At 41.8% G+C, this 24,205-nt stretch overlaps 1 protein-coding gene across 3 annotated transcripts in view; it reads right to left on the bottom strand.

The window, feature by feature from the left end:
* Window positions 1–588: 588 nt before the first annotated feature.
* Window positions 589–24,205, bottom strand: part of xxylt1 (xyloside xylosyltransferase 1) — a 96,047-nt gene continuing 72,430 nt past the window's right edge. For all 3 annotated transcript variants that reach the window (XM_067994642.1, XM_067994644.1, XM_067994643.1), the window contains exon 4: window positions 589–1,004. In XM_067994642.1, coding sequence (XP_067850743.1) covers window positions 608–1,004 — 397 coding nt within the window. In that variant the 3' untranslated portion in view covers window positions 589–607. The remainder of the gene's footprint in view (window positions 1,005–24,205) is intronic.

Raw genomic sequence — 24,205 nt, 5'->3', positions numbered from 1 at the left:
ATCCACCCGATCAAGCCCCTTCACAATCTTATATGTTTCAATAAGATCGCCTCTCATTCTTCTGAACTCCAATGAGTAGAGTCCCAATCTACTCAACCTCTCCTCATATGTCCGCCCCCTCATCCCCGGGATTAACCGAGTGAACCTTCTTTGTACTGCCTCGAGAGCAAGTATGTCTTTTCTTAAGTATGGAGACCAAAACTGTATGCAGTACTAGGAGTGGGAAAAGATCAACAGTGGACAATCAAACAAAGAAAGTATCGATTTGTATAAAGGATAAATATGTACAGGTACCCAATCCTGGAAAGTAGCAATAAGTTTAATAGTTCCTTTTTGAGAATTCAGGTTTTCTGGGATATATTCAATTTCTCTGATGTTTTTACTTCCATGGGTTCATTATTTCAGTGATTGTCACCCACAAAATGACAAAGGCCTGGAACCTGATCAGAAAGAGGGGGCGCAACAAATGGAAGGGGATAAAAACGGACATTTTAAAATGCGTAAATTGAATGAAAAATATTTCAAGTAGTACGAACAAATTTTCCCAGCAATAGAAAATGTTGTGCATTGTAAGGCATCGGCAAACACTTCCAAATATTTCATTTATTTAGTCATATGGGATTGGAGTGTTACAGTTTCCATGGTAAATATTCACTTTCCCTTCACATTTGAAGTACAGATTAAAGACATCGGCGTAACCGTGATCCCGCCACCAGGTACAGAGCTGTCTGTTGCTTGTACAATCCAGAATGTGAAATAGTCCTATGTGCTCCATTCCAATCAACGTGAAGAAATCTTGGTCACCGAGGTGGCCCTTAAAATGATACTTTTCTGCAAGTTTTCGTACATTCTCTATGTTCAGAAGCTGATTGTAGAGTTCTGACTGACGCATAACTTCTAAATTTAGCAGCATGACTCCACTATTGAAGCCGGGAAGACCGTCTGGCGGAGGATCACCAACTTTAGCTTTGGGGTTTTCTCTGCGGTACTGCCAAAAGGTATGCCTTTTTAAAAACAGAACAAAATAAATTAGGCTTATGTTTAAAACAAATAGCTCATGTTTATGTGGCCACTTAATATAACAGCATCAAGAACGATCTTTGATATAAACGTGGGCCCAGATTTTCCTGCAACGGTGAGATCAGCGCCATACACCGTGAATTGCGCCCTCTAGCCGCCGATGATAACTTATTGCTTATTTTCCTGCATTTCTAATATGTTGCAGCAAGCATGCTACCGAATCGGAAGTGGCCTGGCCAGTTTTTCCCCAGTGATTTTATGAATACAACTGTTGCAAAGTGTTTCACCTTGCTCTTCACAGCAACACTCAATGCTTAAAAAGAAACACAGTTAGAAAGATAATTAAAGGAAAAGCATTGTTACTAATACATTTTTATTGACATGACAATGGAATGGTTTAAGAATCTGCCTTTCAACAAGTCACAATCAGGAAACACATTAGCACATCATTTAAATACAATAAGAGAGTACATTTAACATCCGTAAATCACCGCCGCTGCCAGGTTGCATAATTTTTCAGTCTAAGTGGCATCAGCGTGAAAACTGGCTTAAATGCAGGAACATCGCGATTGCCATTGATTTTAACGGGGTGGGGGGCAGAGCTATGATAAATGTCTTCTAACTGTTTTTGGCGAGAGTAACGGCGGAGCAGCGCACAAGTCCCAGGAAAATATGAAGTGGCATAATCAATAGCGTAAGTCACTTACTTGATAATTTCCTGTCTATGATCTACAGGATGCACTGCAGCAACTCACCAGGCTTACTTCAATAGCGACTTCCCTCCCAGAAAGCGTAGAAATCACCCACAGCGGCCTGGTATAGAGAGCGGAGAGAGCAGAGCGGGGAGAGAGCGCGGGAATTCCCCCAGCGGCCGGGTATAAAGAGAGCGGAGAGAGCAGAGTGGAGAGAAAGCGAAATAAATAATCGAAGAGCGCGTCACAGGACAGCAGGTAGGTGATTGGTTGGTGAGTGTTACCTTTTTAATGCTCTCTAAGCTAGAGAATTGGTTTAAACTAAAGAGCTGGGAAACTATAACCATTACTTTATTAAATCAACAACTTAAGCTAGATAAACTAATTAGTTAATAAATCTAAAAATATCGAGTGATAATAACTTTAACTAATTAAATATATAAAACAAGGTTAGATTGGGATGGCAGGGCAGGTGGTGTGTCGTAACTGCAGCATGTGGGAGTTGGGGAAGACCAGCGAGATCCCGAGCAACCACACCTGCAGTAAGTGTCTGCAGCTCGAGGAACTTCGACTCAGAGTGTTGGGCTGGAGTCCGAACTGTGGACATTGCGATGTATCAGGGAGGGGGAGGGGGATAAGAAATAACAAGGGGCAGAAAACACTGGGGGAGTCGTTTACAGGCATCCTAACAGAAGGTACAGTGTTGGACAGAATATAAATCAGGAAATTAGAGCATCATGTTACAAGGGTAATGCAATAATCATGGGGGACTTTAATCTTCATTTGGATTGGGCAAATCAAATTGGCAAAAGTAGTTTGGAGGACGAGTTCATGGAATGCATCCGAGGCAGTTTTCTACAACCATATGTCGAGGAACCAACTAGGGAACAGGCTATTTTAGATCTAGTATTATGTAATGAGACAGGATTAATTGGTAATCTTATAATAAAGGATCCTCTGGGAAAGAGTGATCATAATATGATAGAATTTCATATTGAATTTGAGAGTGATGTAGTTAAGTCCAAAACCAGGGTCTTAAATTTAAACAAGGCCAATTATGTAGGTGCAGAGGCGAGTTGTCTAAGGTAGATTGGGAAATTAGATTAAAAGATATGATGGTAGATAAGCAATGGCGAACATTTAAAGAAATAATTCATAATTCCCAACGAATATGCATACCCTTGAGGAATAAAAACTCCACGGGAAAGGTGATCCAACTGTGGCTAACTAGAGAAGTTAAGGATAGTATTTGATGAAACGAGGTTTACAAAATTGCCAAAAAGAGTAGTAAGTCTGAGGACTGGGAGGGTTTTAGAAATCAGCAAAGGATAATTAAGAATTTGATAAAGAGGGGAAAAAATTGAATATGAAAGTAAATTAGCAAGAAATATAAAAACAGATTGTAAGAGCTTCTACAAGTATATAAAAAGGAAGAGATTAGCGAAAGTAAACGTGGGTTCCTTAGAGGCAGAGACAGGAGAAATTATACCGGGGAATAAGGAAATGGCAGAGACGTTAAACAAATATTTTGTATCTGTCTTCACAGTAGAAGCACAAAAAACATACTGGAAATAGTGAGGAATCAAGGATCCAATGAGAGTGAGGAACTTAAGTAATTAAGATAAGTAAAGAAAAAGTACGGAAGAAATTAATGGGACTAAAAGCTGACCAATTCCCTGGACCTGATGGCCTACTTCCTAGGGTTTTAAAAGAGGTGGCTGCAGAGATAGTGGATGCACTGGTTTTGATCTTCCAGAATTCCCTGGATTCTAGGCAGTCCCCATGGATTGGAAGGTAGCAAATGTAACCCCTCTATTCAAGAAAGGAGGGAGAGAGAAAACAGGGAACTACAGATCAGTTAGCCTGACATCAGTTGTCAGGAAAATGAAAGAATCTATTATTAAGGATGTAGTAACAGGGCACTTAGAAAATCATAATATGATTAGGCAGAGTCAACATGGTTTTATGAAAGGAAAATCATGTTTGAGAAATCTATTCGAGTTTTTTTTGAGGGTGTAACTATCAGGGTAGATAAAGGGAACCAGTGGATGTAGTATATTTGGATTTTCAAAAGGCATTCGATAAGGTGCCACACTAGAGGTTGTTACACAAGATTAGGACTCATGGGATTGGGGGTAATATATTAGTATAGATTGAGGATTGGTTAATGAACAGAAAACAGAGAGTAGGAATAAACGGGTCATTTTTGGGTTGGCAGGTTGTAACTAGTGGGGTGCCGCAGGGATCAGTGCTTGGGCCTCAGCTATTTACAATCTATATTAATGACTTAGATGAAGGGATCGAGTGTAATGTTTCCAAGTTTGCTGACGATACAAAGCTAGATGGGAAAGTAAGCTGTGAGGAGGACGCAAAGAGTCTGCAAAGGGAAAGTGAGTGGGCAAGAAGGTGGCAGATGGAGTATAATGTGGGGAAATGTAAGGTTATTCACTTTGGTAGGAAAAAATAGAAAAACAAAATTTTTTAAATGGTGAGAATTTATTAAATGTTGGTGCTCAGAGGGATTTGGATGTCCTTGTACACAAAACACAGAAAGTTAGCATGCAGGTACAGCAAGCAATTAGGAAAGCAAATGGTATGTTGGCCTTTATTGCAAGGGGATTGGAGTACAAGGGTAAGGAAGTCTTCCTGCAATTGTACAAGGTTTGTTAAGAGCACATCTGGAGTACTGTGTACAGTTTTGGTCTCCTTATCCAAGGAAGGATGTACTTGCCTTAGAGGCGTTGCAGCGAAGGTTCACTAGATTGATTCCTTTGATGAGAGGGTCATCCTATGAGGAAAGATTGAGTAGAATGGGCTGAGAATTTAGAAGAATGAGTGGTGATCTTATTGAAACATTTAAGATTCTAAGAGGGCTTGTCAGGGTAGATGCTGAGAGGATCTTTCCCCTGGCTGGAGACTGTAGAACTAGGCGACATTGTCTCAGGATAAGGGGTCGGCCATTTAAGACTGAGATGAGGATGAATTTCTTCACTCAGAGGGTTATGAATATTTGGAATTCTCTACCCCAGAGGGCTGTGGATGCTCGGTTGTTGAATATATTTAAGACCGAGATCGATGGATTTTTGGACTCTAAGGGAATCAAGGGATATGGACGGGAAAGTGGAGTTGAGGTCGAAGATCAGCCATGATCTTATTGAATGGCAGAGGGGCCATTCAATAAGATCATGCTCCTATTTCTTATGTTCTTATGTATGACCTCCACCAACAAGAAGATAATGATCAGCAATGTGGTGGGAACACCATCGCCTCTAAGTTACCCTTCAATTCACATCCTGAATTGGATATCTACTGCCATTCCTTCATCATTGCTGGGTCAATATCCTGGAAATCCCTTGCCAACACCATTGTGGCAGCACCATCAGCACAAGTACTGAAGCAGTTCAAGGAGAAGGCCTATCACTACCTTCTCTGGGAAACTAGGGATGTGCAATAAATACTGCTGTGCCAGCATCGGGCAGATCCCGAGGACAATTAAAAAGATTGAAACATAATCATTGGTACCTGATTACCTAATACCATGTAAAGACATATAGTCAATGTAAATTATTTGTGCATAATAAATTACTACTTATAGAAACTTGAACAGACCATATTTAGTACTCGGGAATTTCCCATGGAGCTGCACTTGGACAGAGAATGAGGTCAGGGTGTACGGACGGTGGGGCCAGGTGTGGGAAATATGTTTCTGAGTGAAGGGCGCAAATGCCAACCATCCATGTTTGGCATTTGGTGGACGGAGGGCCTTAAAACTCAATGCAAAGCTGGGTATGTGTGCTTTGTGCAGCTGCACCATGAGTTCCTTTTGCTCAACTTTGGTGGCATTTCACACAGCTTCCGCACTCATTGGGACAGGAGGAGTTGGGACTCATAATGAAAAGGGAAAGGGGTCACACAAAACCAAGTTGATCAATTTTAAAACAGGTAAGTGATATTACTAATTTTAACCCGAAGGAAGTATGACGATAAATAAGAGAATTCAGAAATCATGTCTGCTCATGTGTTGATGGTCTGAAGAAAGAGTATGCATCAGTTCGTAGCCAAATGAAGACCAACTATCAAAGTTTTAAGCTTCCTGCCTTTCATCAGCAGCAGCTTGTGCGGTGAAATGCCAAATAAATGCCACATAATGATATCTAATTGCAGTCAGGAGGCAGTAGGAGGTAAATAATAAGCTGTGAAGAAACTGAATTGCTTGAAATAACTGAATATAATTATGTAGTGCAATCCTTGATGTTTTCATTTTCAGAACCCTTTGTTGTAATGTTGACTGCACATATTCTACAGTGAGACGATTTTAAAAAGTCACGTTGAAATTCTTTTGATTTTTTGATTAGAATGAACACACAGGATGTAAGATCCCTGCTGGGATGTAAACAACTTGGGCATTCCATAAAGCTGCGATTGCCATGGAAATTTATTTTAACATTACATTTCTAATCTTCAAATCAGGCTATCTGCTATACAGCTAGTGACAAAACTATTCTGCCAAATATACTTGTTTGAATTTATGAATGTGCATCTCTAACTTGTTATCAGGGTCTGGTGGTAATGGTGTGGTTAGAATACATTGGACTGGGATTTAACAAGTCTTTAATTATCATTTCATTAACATTCATTCAAATGACTATAACAAAGAAAAACAAATGCATCATGTGTTTAATTTAGCATTTTTCTGATACCTGGACTCAGTTATGTTTTAATTCAATTTGCTGTTTATAAAATGGTCACAACACATGTTCTATACTGTCAATGTATTTGCAAAATTAACATACAGAGTAGACTTCAAATTGCTGGAAAATGTGCCATTGTCAAAAATTGAAATTTCTTGGGGGAGGGAAGAGGACACCCGATGGATAATAAGTCTTGTGCTTCCAGAAATTTCTATATCCACCACTTGTACAAAACATGCTTTTATCTTTTGGTCAGCTGAGTGTCTGACATGTGGAAACCCTCGGTGTGTTTTAATAGTCTCCAGTTCAAGCCACTGAGAAATCTATATGCACCAGCAGGGTTTCTGTTTGCCCAATATGGATGCACACTCTCTCTGTAAGTACACATCCTACTTAACTAAGTTGAGAGACAATACATGCAGATTCACTTTAAGATAACATTCGGAGGAGAATCATCTCAAAATGTCTGTGAAGAGACTGCACAAAACAGGGCAAATATTGTGAGGCTCAACTCCTGCACGGAGCCTCACTCGACAAGAACTCAGATCAGACGTGGCGGTCTGTGCGTCCGATTCCCCATTCCACACTCATATTGAATGAAACTCATACCTGAACATGTTTTACATTTGAATCAAAATGTCTGATACTGTTTCATCATAACAGAACATTTACATTCCCAGCTGAAGTCTGTGCGAGGCACAGGTGCTAATGAGAAGCAATAAAGAGTGGTTGTAAGTACAATCACATAACACACACAGATGAATGTTAAATCCCAGCCTATGAACAAAATGGTCCCCAGAGACACATTGTAACTTCCTGTATGTCATGACAGGAGTTCTCACATTAATGGTGTGTGTACAGAAATAGCAATGCAACAGGAAACTGCCAGAGGTTCATTGTGGCAGATGTGACAATTTGGAAAAAGGATGAATGAAAACTTCCTTAATAGCAGCTGTAATATGTTGCTGGCCCAAATCAAACAGTTTTATACACAAGCCCTAATTTTGTGAGACTGGCAAGATCTGTACTGGGAATGGGCTAGTTGCCTGGCCCATAGCACACTGAGATGGCTGTGCACAATTGTGCAGGCTTAGCTTATTGGAATAATTAGTATAAACTCTTGCACTAGCGGCTACCCTTACATGGATATGCAAAATCTGGCCAGCAGCTCAGATTTAAAGGTAAGTAGCAGCATGAAGGGGCAAATATTGTTTGAATCTTTATAAATCTTTCAAACAAATTTTAAATATTTGTCAGCATGGCTCAGTGGCACTGGGTTCAGACTCCATTCCAGGACCTGACACTTCAGTGCAGCATTGAGGATGAGCCATAGGGGGGAACTTTAACTCCCCACGCCCGTCGGGAAGGGGGCGGGGGTGGGGGTAAATTCTTGAAAATCTGAAACCCGACCCCAGCCCGCCGCAAACGCGCTTACTTCCGGCTTAACCGGGGCTGATTGGGGAAAGATGAGTAACCTGCTCTCGAGAGGCAGGTCAGTAATTTAAATATGTTAATAAGGCTGTGTGCCTCAGATTTTAGCAGGCTTTTATATTTAATGGCTGTGGGCCAGGTTTCCCAGGACTCGGAAAACCCGGCAGCTGAAGGGAGTCGCAAACTGCTGGATCCAGCAGGTAAGTGCTTTTTATAGCATTACTTGTGGGTCCGGAGGAACAGGAGTACTTTCCCCCACCCCCGGCCCCCCAAGCTAACCTCCCGCGATTGGCCTCCCTCCTCACAATCTGATGCCCCCCCGCCGCGATCTCTTCTCCCTCCCCCCTCCCCCCCAACTCAGCAATCTCTCCCTCCCTCCTCTCTGGTCCCCAGCTGCGGCCTTCTGGCACAGGCCTTCCCACCCGACAGCCAGCCAGCCTCTCAATTTGGCTGGCGGCTGGCCGGGAAACAGAGAAAAAATATTCAAATGAGGTCCTACCGTTAAATTCGGCAGGACCTTCGCGTTCCCCACATTTCTGGGTTTTCCGGCCGCTACAACTCCTCCCCACCTGCCCATGAATATCGGGGCCATAGTATCTAAGATGTCATCTTTTAGATGAGATACTAAACTGTCAACCTCTTCTGGTGAACATAAAAAAAACCATGGCACTTTTTTGAAAAAGAACAGGGACTTTTCCTCATGTTCTGTTTAACATTCGTCCTTCAACCAACACTACCAGAACAGATTAACCCTTATTACGGTTTGTGATACCTTGCTGATCGGTTGTCATGTTTACCTAAATAACATCAGTGACTACACTTCTAAATGTATCCATTGTCTGAGAAATGCTTTGGAACATCCTGAGGACAGGAAAGGCATTTTCTTCCCAGGAAAAAATGAAGGGCAAGAAAATCCAATATAGAGGCACAAAATGGAGTCTATGGGCAAGGGACATAGCAGGACAACACTCAATGACCTGTACAATACATGGATCCATACACTATGCCTTGTACTCTTGGGAATCCTAGCAACTAAGAAACATTTTGTGCCCTGTTGAACTGATGCCTCCTTTCCACAGCTAAAACAATAACAGCCCTTGCAAACAAGGCCACTGTCACCTACTTGATGTATCTGTGGACAGTCAAGTGATTGATTTGGCATATGTCACTGGTGGTGGCTTGGAAGGATTCAGTGGTGTAAAAGTTTAATGCACGCCCATGGGACAAGCTGTCCCTGTGGTACAAGTTAACGCCATATAATTGTGTAATTATATAATTATAGCAATGTACAGTCCCTCCATGAAGCAGAGGCACCAAGGACAGGTCTCCGCAGACATTCAGACACGCCCAGGAAGGAGATGCCAAAACTGGAGGCTGTTGTGTGGCAAAATGTTGGAAGTGGTGGTTGTAGAGAATTATGTTGTGTTGTGAATTCCTGGGAAACATGGCTAAATCCAATTGGAAATAAATGTACCATTCAAGAGCACAGTTAGTTCAGAAAAGACAGTGAACAAAAAAGGAAGTGGTGTAGCCAGACAGATAAATTAAGTTCATCCTATCAGAGGGAGAAAGCTACAAGAGGAATTGCTCTGGCTAGACATTTCAAATGAGAAAAAATTCAAGCTATTACTAGGGGTATACTACAGATCATCAAATTGGCAAAAGGAAGACATTTTGCTCTACAAAGAGATTAAAAAAAGGGTATGCGAGCACAGGAAGATTATTTTAATGAGAGATTTCAACCAACCAAATAGAAACTGGGAAAACCCAAGCAGCGCAGAGCCAGAGTTGCTAAACAGATAGGGATAGAGTTTCTGCTTGTTTTGCACCCAGATTCCAGCGCAATCGGCTGAACCAGCGCAAAAGATCAGAGAATTTTAAACGTAAGTGAGTTACGCCCAAAAACACACATTCATGTTTTCCGTGATCTTTTACGCTGATCCAGGATTCAGTTCGCCCAAATCAGGCCTCGCCCACAAAACTGGCCACGCCCCCCGGTCGAAATTGTGAGTTTCCACTGATTGTGCTGGTTCAGGAAGGCTCTTCAAATTGCACTCATTTTCTTAGGCGCACAGGCACTAGTAGGCACATTTTAAAAGTTTTTTCATATCAAAAAATATTTAATTTACGAAGAAACTGACTAGTGTACACCAATTAAACTATTAAATGGTTCAGTATAGTTTTTTTAAGTCATTTTCAGTGATTTTAAAATCAGGTCACTCACAGGTGGAGGACTAGACACTCTTATTAAAAATGCTTATTTTTGCTGATAATCCCATTTTTAGCTGCATTAATAAAACTGGACCAGGTTACCACTCTTACATACATCAAGGAATACTTTTTAACGGAAATGAAAAAAAGAAACAATTACGTTCTATTACGCTGCCCGATTGTGCGGGTTCATGGAAGATTTTACGTTTATGATGCTGCAAATGAATTTTTGAAGAAACTTGAAATTGAGTGGTTAGGTTACGGTTCAAGTGCATTTTCGGTGCAATTTACTGATTGCGTCCAAAGCGGAAACTCTACCCCGTCGTGCCTTTAACGTAAAAAAAAAATCCCAAGGCGCTTAACAGGGGTGTAATCAGAAAAATAATGTAATGTATGATTGCTTTATGACTCAGTGCATCAAGGAAGCCACAAGCAGCAGTGCTCATTTTGACGTGGTATTTGTTAAATGACTCTGCCAATACACAGGAAGTGGGGGTGGCGAGTACACAATGATCAAGTTTAACAGAATCGGGAATTCAGATATACCAAAGACCAGGAGCCAGGTATATAACTTTAAAAGGGCTAAATTCAAATAAATGAGCGAACAACTAACCCAAATCAATTGGAAGAGGATGTTCGATAACACTTCAATAGGGATGTGTGGAATGCCTTTAAAGGAATGATGTTGAGCATGCAGGATAAACGTCATTGGAGCGCCTCCTGCACTGTATGCAGGTGGGCGATATGTTGGTGGTGCAGGTGACCCCCTCTGCCACCTCGAGCCAGGCCTTCTTGGTGGCAGAGGCAGGCCGCTTCCTCCCGCCCGCCGGGTGGAAGATCTCTGTCCTCCCCCTCCTCCTCACCCCATCTGATGATACCTGGGGTGAGGCATCATTAAACTGGGAGCAGCCTTCCCCCTGGGCTGCTCCATGCTGTAATTTGTTCCATTGGTTGCAGCATCTGTCAGTGGAGGACTGCCCCTTTAAGTAGAGAGCCTCCAGCTGACAGATCGTACTGCGCATGCGCAGCCCGCCCGACGCGCAGACCAGCAGCGCGGAGCCCGGAGGAGCAGGTAAGTGATTCCAATTAGTGCATTGCCTGCTACGATCGCGCGGGCAACCCACTAATTTCACCGGGCGCGGAGGCCACGCACCCGAAACCCAACCCGCCGGAAACCCGCAGGCCTGCTAAAATCAGGCCCATTGTCTTCGGACCCCGCCACAAACTCCGTTCCCTAGCCACCATTTCTATGCCCTCCCTGGCCACTGTCTGAGCCTAAACCAGACCGTCCGCAACCATGGCATCCTATTTGACCCTGAGATAAGCTTCCGACCCCATATCTGTTCCATCACCAAAACCGCCTATTTCCACCTCCATAACGTCACCTGACTCCGCCCCTGCCTCAACTCATTTGCTTCTGAAACCCTCATCCATGCCTTTGTTACCTCTACACTTGGCCTCCCACCTTGAAACCTTCGTAAACTTGAGCGCATCCAAAACTCTGCTGCCTGTACCCTAACTCGCACCAAGTCCCATACACCCATCACGAATGTGCTCAGTGACCTGTGTTGGCTCCCGGTCCGGCAATGTCTCAATTTTAATATTCTCATCCTTGTTTTCAAATCCCTCCATGGCCTTGCCGCTCCCTATCTCTCAACCTCCTCCAGCCCTATAACCCGCAGAGATCTCTGCGCTCCTCCAATTCTAGCTTCTTGCGGATCCCCGATTTTAATCGCTCCACCATTGGCGGCCATGCCTTCAACTGCCTAGGCCCTATGCTCTGGAATTCCCTCCCCAAACCTCTCCTCCTCTAAGACGCTCCTTAAAATCTACCTCGTTGACCAAGCTTTTGGTGACCTGTCCCAAAATCTCCTTATGCGGCTCATTGTCAAATTTTGCTTGATAACGGTCCCGTGAAGTGCCTTGGGACGTTTTACTATGTTAAAGGCACTATATAAATGCAAGTTGTTGTTGTTGTTGGAAGTAGGGTGGTTATTAATGCAGCAATAATAATGTAGATAAAACAATATAAAATACAAAGGAAAACTTGACAACCAGAATTTTTAAAGCGACGATCATTTTTAAGAAGCCTACTTCCACAGGCCAGTCTATTCACACGCTACTGCACTTGTTTCAAATGGGAAAGCATCATTGCTCGCAAGGACGCAGCAAAAAAGCCACAATATCCAAAGGAGCTATTTAAATAAAGTGCGGTGCTTTATTGAGGCTGGCGATGGCCACCAGTGCAGTTTCAAAAAAAACGTATGTCCTTTGTTTTTGTCACAAAATGCATCCACTGCCTGGGAGCCTTATCAAATTGGCTCCAGCCTCATCATGGGCCATTCTGTTTCCTGGAACATTTTCAAATGTTGTCCGTTTAATAGATTAATGGGATTAATTGTCCTTATACTGTAGCTTCACTGTGACATCAAAATCTGATTCTTCCTGTCAAAAGAACATAATCTCCAGGGTGAGTGAATCTCCCCTGGAATTTTCAAATGACTCCACCTTTCCCCAGAGGTCAATGGGAAAAGGCTAGATACATCTACAAAATAAAATTCTGGAAGTTTCTAATCCTAAGCGTTATAAAGTACTGTAAGAATATTTGGAACCACAGCACACCTCAGTTCAGTTAATCCCAGTTCGATGAATATGCGATGAGTGAATATTTCCCTAATGGACACTATCTCCATGAAAAAGTATTTAATACATTTTTTTAGTGGACAGAGAAGAACTGGAAGAGTTGTACATCACTGTCATATTTCAATGTGAATTTCAGAAGTGGATAGGCCATGTAAATGAATACAGCCATATGGCAAACAGATTATTCTTTTAAAACAAGCTCATTGAATTCTGTGAATCAGTTAAAAAAAATCAACCGGTTAGTTCTTATTTTAATTTTCAGATTTAAAATTGCTACCATTTTCCTTTCAATGCGAAATAGCCTCTATAAAATATATTGTTAGCTCTACTCTGCATTTGGGCTTGATCAATGCTGACACTGAGTGCCTAAAGTGAAAAAGTGTTCCATTCTTTAGCAATTCTCATCTCATTTAGTAGATTTCCTTCACTTGAGACAATGAGCTTGTAACCTGCTCTTGACTTTGTGAATTACTGGGAGGTAACCTAGGAAACTCCGCTATGAGCTTTTCATTGCATCCCTGTGTCAGGCTGTCCTCCCTTTTTATAATTAAATGATTAGTTGAAGAAAAAGATAATAGATGAGAAAAGCAGTTAAAATTCTCAAACTCCACAGTTCTGGACCTTAATTTGTGTGATCTTTTGAAGAAGAAAAATTGGAAAGAAACTAAGAACAGCAAGTACAGCTCAGTGAGTCAGCATAGCGGTTGTCATCAGTGGTAATGTCAGCATCATACCCACCAACTCCTTAAGGTACTCTTATTTAAATGTAATATTTCTCAGTATTACTATAACTTTCATTTAGATGTCACCTGGATGTGCGGTGTGTGTTTGGGGGGGCGGGGGGGGTGTTGTTGAAATGAGTGGGGAACTGAGCACTACTTCCACAGGAAGGGAGATGGTCAATATGATCTCCTGGACTAGTTTCCATAGCCTGAGAGGGTCGGAGATGAATTTTCCAGAGTTTTATTTCCCTTATTGGCCCTGGGTTTTTTTCTGTTTTTTTTCTCCCAGGAGATTACACGGCTGCGGGTGGGGGAGGGGGAGTAGGAAGTGTCTAGTCATGATTCTCCAGCCATCCTGGGTATGGGGCAGGCTTGATGGAACAGCTGGTCTTTTCCTGCCCAACATTTACTATGTCCATATGAGGAAAATTACAGATTGAATCCATAAAGCAGCTCTCACATACCCCCTCACAGTTAGCAAAGTCCTGTGAGGAGATTGTCTGCTTGCCCTTTCAGGCAAGAATATTGCACAATTCCCGAGTGTGCAAGTGCGGAGTGTGTACATGTATGTGCAGGGGGGGGGTGGGGTGGTGTAAAGGGGAAAAATAAATCGAAATGGGAAAATTAAAGATATGGGCCTGAAATTCCTGAGGGCCTGTTCCATCTTTGGAACTGCGACAAAGCTGGACTTAAGGCTGCCAGTTTTCCCCGGCCTTCACCGTGTCCTGAATCCCGGCACAGGGTCATTTGCACCCACATCATTTGCAGTGCTCCCTGAGCATCAGCTCCAGGGGGTCCAAGACTATCGGAACAGCACCTTGTTGCTCTGCTGTGGGCCGACCATTCCAGCCAAAGACAGGTGGAATTTTCAAAAAAAAAGAAAATTAGGTTTTGAACTTGCTGGAATTGATTGCCGTTACGAAACTGGCAATAGGGGTCTCCCTTCAGCCATGATGTTACTGGTCCACCTGCATCTTTCAGGTGTATTTTTCTTGGGAATCAAGTAAGGCAGAACTGGCTGGATTTCTGATAAGTGATGAACGCCATACTGCCAGTCCTGTCTCCTCTTCTGATGTCAGGGCTGAAGGTGGGTGCGAGCACATTCCCCCACCCACCTTCCACCAACCCCCCTCACCCCCAACACCCCAGTTAGAATTTCTCATTGTGGGAAGACAGGTGTGGAACTCCCCCAGGCCCAGAAATTTCAGGGCATATGTTTATCCATAGAAAGCAGCAAAAAGTAGAGAGTATTTTTGTTAAGCAAACAGAAACAGAATATTCCAAACCACCTTCCAAACCCTTTTTATTCACTCTTGGTAGGTTTCTTAGTGATTCATTTTAATGAAGTTTTCAAAAGAAAAGTCAGTATTGAAAACCAGATAATTGGTTTGGAGTATTGAATCACTTCAAAAATTCATGCTCATCTTCTACCTACATACAGCAATTGCACTTCAAAAGAAATTAATTGAATGTGAAGTGCTTCGGGACCACTTGAGAACATGATATGGTGCTATTTAAAAACAAGTCCCTCTTCTTCGACCATATAATTCAATTCTATTTGCATTCATAACATCATATACCTCCTTAACTCTTCTACCGATTTCGGCTCAATGACCAATTCTTCCCTCTCCCCCCATCTTGTGAAATGCCTTGGGGTATTTTGCTCTGTTAAAGGTGACACAAATATAAGTTATTGTCATCGTATTTCTTTTTTTAAAAAGCAGCTTTATTAAGAGGGATCACCTGGACCCAAACAATGGCTATATTGTGCACTGTCTTTCACAAAAACTTAGTTGCATCCAAACAGGTGAAAGACAACATGACAATTGAGAATTTAATATACCCTTTAATATATTTTTGTAATTTTTTTCTCCATGTGTATCTCTGTATATGTGTACAGGACAGGGCCAAAACTGAGATTGGGAATCAAAAGGAATTTTGACTGGATATCTAAAGGCATTTATTTTACTTTCACAAAATAGGATTAATTTATGCTTTTGCAATAGTGTGCATTCCAGGATTGAAAATCAAAAGGCTGAAGAGAAAAGAATTCTTGTCATTTTCTTTTGGGAGAGGGGAGGGAAGCAGGAAGTGCAGTGAAGTTCGGTTGTCCATTGATTGCTCCAGTCTGATTGCCAGGATACCTGACAGTATCCGTGCAGGACTGTACACTACAAACGACAAATTGCATTAAGTTCAGTTTGAATATTTCAAGTTAATTACTTCATGGATTCTGAAGTTAAAAAACAAACATTTTTCTGCTAAAGTGTAATCATATCTCAAACACAAAGGAAACATCCCCAGGTCCCAAAGACTCACCTGCAGGACAGTTAGGTACAAGTAAATCTTCAATCTCAATCTGGTCATTTTAAAGAGGAGGGGAACCCACAAAATATATTATAAGCTATTTACATGATATTTTCACAACTAGTTTTTGTGTTAAAAAATTTGGTAAAATTTGCCACAAAAAATCAATGTATTAACTAGTTGTAGACTGTCAACATCCAGTGTCAAGGCAAAGTCATAAAAACAGTGGAGATTAATCAGTGCCACAAAATCAGTTGATTACTTTAGTGACACCATGTAAATACAACTATTTTTTAGTGGTACAGCTTTACTATTAACAAAAGCACCAATAACGTGGACCACTGTCCTTCTGCTCATGTTTGTGAGGAACATAGCAACATAGTGACAGGAGTAGGCCATTCAGCCCCTTGAGCCTGTTCCGCCATTCAATGAGATCATGGCTGATCTGTGACCCAACTCCATATACCCACCTTAGCCCCATATCCCTTAATACCTTTGGTTAACAAAAATCTATCAATCTCAGATTTAAAATTAACAATTGAGCTAGCATCAACTGCCGTTTGCGGAAGAGAGTTCCAAACTCCTACCACCCTTTGCGTGTTGAAGTGTTTCCTAACTTCAATCCTGAAAGTCCTAGCTCTAATTTTCAGGCTTTGTCCCCTAGTCCTAGACTCCCCAAACAGCGGAAATAGTTCCTCTCTATCTCCCCTATCAGTTCCACTTAATATCTTGAAAACTTCGATCAAATCACCCCTTAATCTTCTAAATTCCAGGGAATGCAACCCTAGTTTGTGTAATCTCTCATCATAATTTAACCCTCAGAGTCCAGGTATCATTCTAATAAATCCATGCTGCACTCCCTCCAAGGCCAATTTATCCTTCTTAAGGTACGGTGCCCAGAAATGAACATAGTACTCCAGGTGTGGTCTAACCAGGGCTTTGTATAGCTGTAGCAATACTTCTACCCCTTTGTATTCTAGTCCTCTAGATATAATGACCAGCATTCCATTAGCCTTTCTGATTATTTTCTGTACCTGTCCTTAGCATTTTAATGATCGATGTACATGGACCCCTAAATCTCTTTGGACCCTTTGGTGAGGGGAGTCGATGCTTCCCTCAATACGCTAGAAGAACTCTCCGTTTTGGAGAGTAGCCAGGAAATGTCAAAACGTTTAAAAAAACTTATTTCTGTGGTGAGTAATTTTCTGAGCGCACAGTGGCGGCACAGAACTTCATACACTGCCAGTAAAAAGGAGCTTCAAAGGCCTTTTGACGATTACACCAAATTTGAGGAATGTGCCTTGTGAGTTTGCCCAATGTTTCAAAGGCTTCTGCAACAAATCCCAGGAGCTGGTGGTGTTTGGAAAGCCTTTTGTTGTCAATGTTGAAAGTGCTTCAGCAGACATTGAACTGGAACTGATCAAACTCCAATGCAATGATCAGTTGAAAAGCTAGTTTGATGCATTGATCGAGGGTGCCAGCATTCTATCAGCACCTGCCAGAGGAGTTTGTAGAATTAACCTGCACTAGTCCTGCTTTTGCTCAAGACTCATGGATGAAAGCATGTGATGAGTGCTACCTGTGTGATATAGGGACGTGGATGCTTCTTGTGTTCAGGAAGTCTCTTCAAGTGCTTATGCTCAAGCTCAAGGTTTTGGAGGCTGAAAGATTCCTGGAATTCACAAACTAGGATGTGGTCACCCGGCAAGCAGTGAGTTAGTGAGAAAGCGAAACAGACGACCATCCATCAGGGTAGAGCAAGAAGGCAATGCAGGGATCACCAAGGAGTTTCAAATTGACAAACAAGCTTTTGGTACACGATATCGGAGACAGTGACCACAACTTGGAGGAGGGCACTCATGCACAAAACCATGATACCATGGAACACGTAGTTGCCAGGATGATATTAGGATGAGAAACAAAAACAGAAAATGCTAGAGAAGCTCAGCAAGTCAGGCAGCAGGGCTGTTTTTATTTCAGATTTCCAGCATCCGCAGTATTTTGCTTTTGATTTAGGATGAGAAACTATAGTTATGAAGAGAGACTTGAAATAGTGGGACTATTTCCACTGTAGCAGAGAAGGCTAAGCAGAGATTTAATAGAGATTTTCAAAATTAAGGGTTTTAACAGGATGAATAGGAAAAGACTATTTCCTCGGGTTGTAGAGTCAGTGATAAAGAGTCATCAATTTAAATTTGTCACTAAGAGGATGAGGAGAGAGGTTAGAAAACATCTCTTAATCAGAGAGTTGATAAGCACGGAATGCTTTGCCAGAAGCACAGGCCACTGTATCTTTTAAGGGAAGAATAGATAAACATCTATTCTCCAAAAAGCACATACAATGCACTAGTTGTGGCATATGGATCTGGCTCCTTGCTGCAAAGATTGGACACCCATGCTATACCTGACCCTATAGTGTGCTTGATACTGACAAGGTGGGGAATTTCAGGAACAAGCACGCCTCACCACGACAAGCACAATGTCCACAAAATAAAATCCATGTACATTACTCATAGGTTGTTCTAGCTATCCACCACTGACAGATAGTTGCACACAAAAAACGCATGATTTTAGAAAATCACAGATGAATAATGTAGAAGATGGAAGCTCTTCCCTTTAAAAGAATAGTTCAAACACTTTTCCTGCAACCCAAATCTTACAAAGTAACAAACTGAATCTCTTCCTAGATCCAGAACTGATGTGTGCATGGGCACAGGTACTGAGAAGTGAGAGGAGTATGTCCCCTCCACATTTCTTTAGCATGGGTTATGTCTACTTTGATTTCACCTCTCCAAATCCCAGAATTGCATCTGGCATCTCCCAACACTTTATACTTGGTTGTACCTCTCTATAATTTAAGTAGGAAGGGTCCTTTAGTTATTGAAAAAGTAGTGCGAGACCGCCTGATACCTCAATAGTAGTGTGCTGGGCCTCTTTCCAGAGATTGCTTTGTTTTTCCTATTTAACTAATCTTAATGGGCAAAGTTACTCAGCTGGGCTGCCAGATAATCAAAACTCTTGAGAGGGGTGGAGAATTGGCAGATGAGCCCCGGCCCACAGAAGCCCACTTCCTGTTAACCAGATTTTCCTGCCCTCCCAAATGAAGGATGTATGGCAACAGGAAACAGCAGAGACATAAAGAGGAAACCCAGAGGTTTATAGAAATTAAAAATTACTGTTACTGTCATTTTCAAACCCATAAATTCAATCATTGATTAATTAAATGTTTCCAAGTTGCAAGTTTGAGCATTGAGAATTACCTATTTCAGAAACTTCAGGCTTTAAAGGTTGTTTTTGGCTGGTATACTGTTTGTTGTTTATTATGCTTAAAGCATTCACCCACCACTATTACAAGCAATCCATAGGTTGCTAAACGGTGCTTGTATAATTTAAGATCAACAGCTGTATACACTTAAATTCAGCACAGTAACTCAAGAAGTATAAGCACAAATTCTGTCATCCGAAATACCGTGAGAACACCATTAATTAAAATTGAATGCTTTCAATTTACAGAAACTGAACAGGGAAGACTTGTGCCAGGTAAGAATGTGCAAAACGACACAGAATTCTACAATAACTCATATGTACTGATTCCAGGACCAATCCCACCCCATAGAAGCCCACTTCCAGTCAACCAATCAGAGGGATCCACACTGTTATTCTGAAGATCACTCATATCAAAGTACATTCAAGCGCAGTTTTAATGGGATTTTATTACCAAACAATGATTAGGTAGGTTGTCAGTAATACTGTGATTAGACACAGACACCATTTCCTGGCAATTGTGCAATTCTAGTTGAAATTCATAAACATTTACTTATATGAATGGAGTTTGACATTTGTGTTTATTATTCTAAACAGGTCATAGTGTTTTCAACTTCAGAAACTCAGCACTGATGGTGTTCACCCTGCAGGTGCACTGTGAACAGTGGAAATCTCAAGGTCTTGGGGAAAAAAAATGACAGGAACAAGCAACCGGAGAATGCGTAATCATCTGAGCTTTAACTTTACCTACCAAAGCAAATATGCTTTCTTACTGAGGCATTTCTCCACGTCTCCCTGATCACAAATTAATTTTTTTTAATATTCATTCATGGGATGTGGGCGTCGCTGGCGAGGCTGGCATTTATTGCCCATCCTTAATTGCCCTTGAGAAGGTGGTGGTGAGCTGCCTTCTTGAACCGCTGCAGTCCGTGTGGTGAAGGATCTCCCACAGTGCTGTTAGGAAGGGAGTTCCAGGATTTTGACCCAGCGACGATGAAGGAACGCCGATATATTTCCAAGTCGGGATGGTGTGTGACTTGGAGGGGAACGTGCAGGTGGTGTTGTTCCCATGTGCCTGCTGCTCTTGTCCTTCTAGGTGGTAGAGGTCGCGGGTTTGGGAGGTGCTGTCGAAGAAGCCTTGGCGAGTTGCTGAGTGCATCCTGTGGATGGTACACACCGCAGCCACTGTGCGCCGGTGGTGAAGGGGGTGAATGTTTAGGGTGGTGGATGGGGTGCCAATCAAGCGGGCTGCTTTGTCCTGGATGGTGTCGAGCTTCTTGAGTGTTGTTGGAGCTGCACTCATCCAGGCAAGTGGAGAGTATTCCATCACACTCCTGACTTGTGCCTTGTAGATGGTGGAAAGGCTTTGGGGAGTCAGGAGGTGAGTCACTCACCGCAGAATACCCAGCCTCTGACCTGCTCTTGTAGCCACAGTATTTATATGGCTGGTCCAGTTAAGTTTCTGGTCAATGGTGACCCCCAGGATGTTGATAGGGGATTTGGTGATGGTAATGCCGTTGAATGTCAAGGGGAAGTGGTTAGACTCTCTCCTGTTGGAGATGGTCATTGCCTGGCACGTGTCTGGTGCGAATGTTACTTGCCACATATCAGCCCAAGCCTGGATGTTGTCCAGGTCTTGCTGCATGCAGGCTCGGACTACTTCATTATTTGAGGGGTTGGGAATGGAACTGAACACTGTGCAGTCATCAGCGAACATTCCCATTTCTGACCTTATGATGGAGGGAAGGTCATTGATGAAGCAGCTGAAGATGGTTGGGCCTGGGACACTGCCCTGAGGAACTCCTGCAGCAATGTCCTGGGGCTGAGATGATTGGCCTCCAACAACCACTACCATCTTCCTTTGTGCTAGGTATGACTCCATCCACTGGAGAGTTTTCCCCCTGATTCCCATTACAGGTGCATCATTTTTTTTATTACTAATTCTCAGGTTGTGGGCATCGCTGGCGAGGTTGGCATTTATTACAGATCCCTAGTTACCCTGAGAAGGTGATGGCGGGTCTTCTTCTTGAATCGCTACAATCTATAGAGGGAGAGAGTAATTGGAGGAAGTTGGCTTGTGGGAAGGAATGGCCCTTTCAATTGCAAAGAGATGAAAGAAAAAAGACGTATATTTATATAGCACCTTTCAGGACGTTCCAAAGCGCTTTACAGCCAATGAAGTAATTTTTGAAGTGTAGTCACTGTTGTAATGTAGGAAACGCAGCCAATTTGCGAACTGCAAGTTCCCACAAACTGTTTTTTAGTGATGTTGGTTGAGGGATAAATATTTGCCAGGAATGGGGAGAACGCCCCTGCTCTTCTTCGAAATAGTGCCCTGGGATCTTTTACGTCCATCTGAGAAGGCAGGCTGGACCTCGGTTTAACGTCTCATCCAAAAGACGCCACCTCTGACAGTGCAGCATTCCCTCAGTACTGCACTGAAGTGTCAGCCTAGATTATGTGCTGATATTTCAGGAGTGGGACTTGAACCCACAACCTTCTGACTCAGAGCCAAGAGTGCTACCCAGTGAGCCATAACGGACACCTGTGATTAGAGGAGGGGATTTGTATAGTATCTTTAATATAGAAAAATATCCCAATGGGCATTGATTGGATACTTTTGTTCAGAACAATTGGAGACTTGTGCACTCTGAGCATGTTCAATTTACAGAATTTCCCAGCATGCAATCTACTCATTGAGCATATGCAGTTTGCAGAATTTCCTGGCAGGCATCAATAGGTTTCTGAGTTGATGAAGAAGGCTGTCTACCCTGAACCTCTGAAAGTTTGAGAGTTTTTTGGCTTAAACAGTGCCAAATTTCAAAGTAGAATCTTTATATTTTGTATTCTAAAAGGTTACAACAGCTACCTTTTATTAGTTTGCACTGAGAGCTGAAAAACCATGACTGTTCATATAAGCAGATGGAACATCTGGAAGGACTGTACTATTATTCAATTTGGAAGGGATTATAACAAAGTTCTGAATTAAAAATACCTCACTGGTTCTGCTTAAATACAATAAGTGGTCTTGGAGGATATTTGTTAAAGAAGCAAAACTGAAAGAAGAAATGATTAAACTGAAGTTCGCGGGGCCGTAGATATAAGATAGTCACTAATAAATCTAATAGCGAATTCAGGTGAAACTTCTTTACCCAGAGAGTGGTTAGAATGTGGAACTCGCTACCACAAGGAGTAGTTGAGGTGACTAGCATAGATACATTTGCGGGGAAGCTAGATAAACATGAGGGAGAAAGGAATAGAAGGATATGTTAACAGGGTTAGATGAAGAGGGGTGGGTGGAGGCTTGAGTGGAGCATAAACACCGGCATGGATCTGTTGGGCAGAATGGACTGTTTCTGTGCTGTGCATTCTATGTAAATCTATGTAAAAAACAGATGGACAGAAAAGTTGGACCCCCATTTAACATCCATAGATTTGTTAATGTTCTGTGGTAGGTAAGGAAAACACTTTATTTTCTAGGAACTAATCAAAGAACATTTATTTCACTGTCTCTGGGGAAATCTCCCGCAAACTTTTTCTAATTTTTTTTCTACTGGAGTTGTGTGCTCTTCCCCACCCCTGGCAATAATGCAACCTCTGACTGACATAAGCAATGCCACAGGAGACCTGTTAGTACACATTTATTAAATGTCTGCTGCATAACAATCATAGAGCAGATAGTAATACATCAGACATAACAGTGAGGAAAATCAATTTTAAAAAATAAAGCCACTGAACCTGAGCCTAAAATTTACAAGCAACATTGAACTCTAATTGACCCAAACCATTTTCAGTCAGATACCTAGGGGGTGATTTTAAACCCCAAGAACGGGTGGGTTGGGGGCGGGTGAGAGTTGAAAAGAGTTATTTTTTGGATCGCAACCGCAACCCGGCTTTATTTCCAGGTTTAACGTCGCGCAGAAAAGTACAGGCTTCCCACTGGGAACGCGAAGTCCGAAAAATTTGCGGTTGCAACCCAAAAAAAACTATTTTCAACTCCCACCCGCCCCCAACCCACTCGTTCTTGGGGTTTAAAATCACCCCCCTAGATTCTCACAGCAGGTACATGAACAGTGGCCCTAAACAGATAGCAGCTAAACATCACAACGTGCTCCAGACTTGAACCGTGAGCAAAGCCATTGGAGATCCGTAATCAATGTAGAATAATATGTGTGCCTATGTATGAGTATAATTGTACCCTTATGAGGAACAAAGATATCTAACATTTATAATTAAAAAATCAATCTAGCCTACTGCATCATTAAGAGCTCATGCAATGACATTTTCTGTGACCTACTCCATTATAGAAACCTTGCAGTAAGGCTGGAGGTTGGCCACATATCATAGTGAATTAGCGTGGCCATCTTACCACAGGCAATCTGCCGCAGAAGGTCACTAACCTGACATTGGAGCAATTTTAAAATGTTTAATAAAATAAGGTAACCTACAGGTCAGAGGCTTCAGCACAGCAAGAATCAAAGGTTTATTCTTCACTGTTTGGGAACATCTTGTTTATATTCCTAGCCAAGAGTACTCTGATTTATGATTCAAAATGATTTTGCTGTGGTTTTTTAGTCTTTTGCAGCTTCTATTCAATGGCCTTGGACTTCAGCAGAATGTCACACACTGACCCTCGAGCTGACAATACAATCATTATGACCTTCATTATGTCGAAAATAAAACTGGAACAGTGATTAAGTACTTGGCGTAAAAGGGTTTGAAGTCAGTGCAGCACAGCTGTCCTGCAGTTGCACAAATTTATTGCAACAATGAAAGATTTTCCATTTGTTATTTATCCAAAAACTTACTCATATTTAACAATTCATAGTTCAGAAAGAGTTTTAAAGCACATTTAACATGAATTATAGTCAACAGATGAAATTCTCTATCAAATACTGAAAACAAACCCACCACGGAAATACCTAACCAGAAATTCCTGAAGTTATTAATCTAAAAATAAGTAGAAGATATATAAAAGGGGCTAAATACCAATTACAGAGTATTTAAAAGTGGAATAAACTTTAAAATTCCATCACCAATAATGTATAATCCAATTTATGCCTCTCTTATTATGAATAAGGTAAGAGAATTGTCCCTGCTGAAAAACTTTTGAATCATAGTATTGTTTATTTGTTCCCTCTATGTACACAAAAATGTGTTTGTAAGTGAACTTTTCACAAGAGCGCAAAAGTAGGATTCTGCTTACACATCTTTCTTTAAAAAA

This window comes from Heptranchias perlo, chromosome 13 (genome assembly GCF_035084215.1).
Source record: "Heptranchias perlo isolate sHepPer1 chromosome 13, sHepPer1.hap1, whole genome shotgun sequence".
NCBI lineage: Eukaryota > Metazoa > Chordata > Chondrichthyes > Hexanchiformes > Hexanchidae > Heptranchias > Heptranchias perlo.
This window is presented reverse-complemented; position numbering and strand designations above follow the sequence as displayed.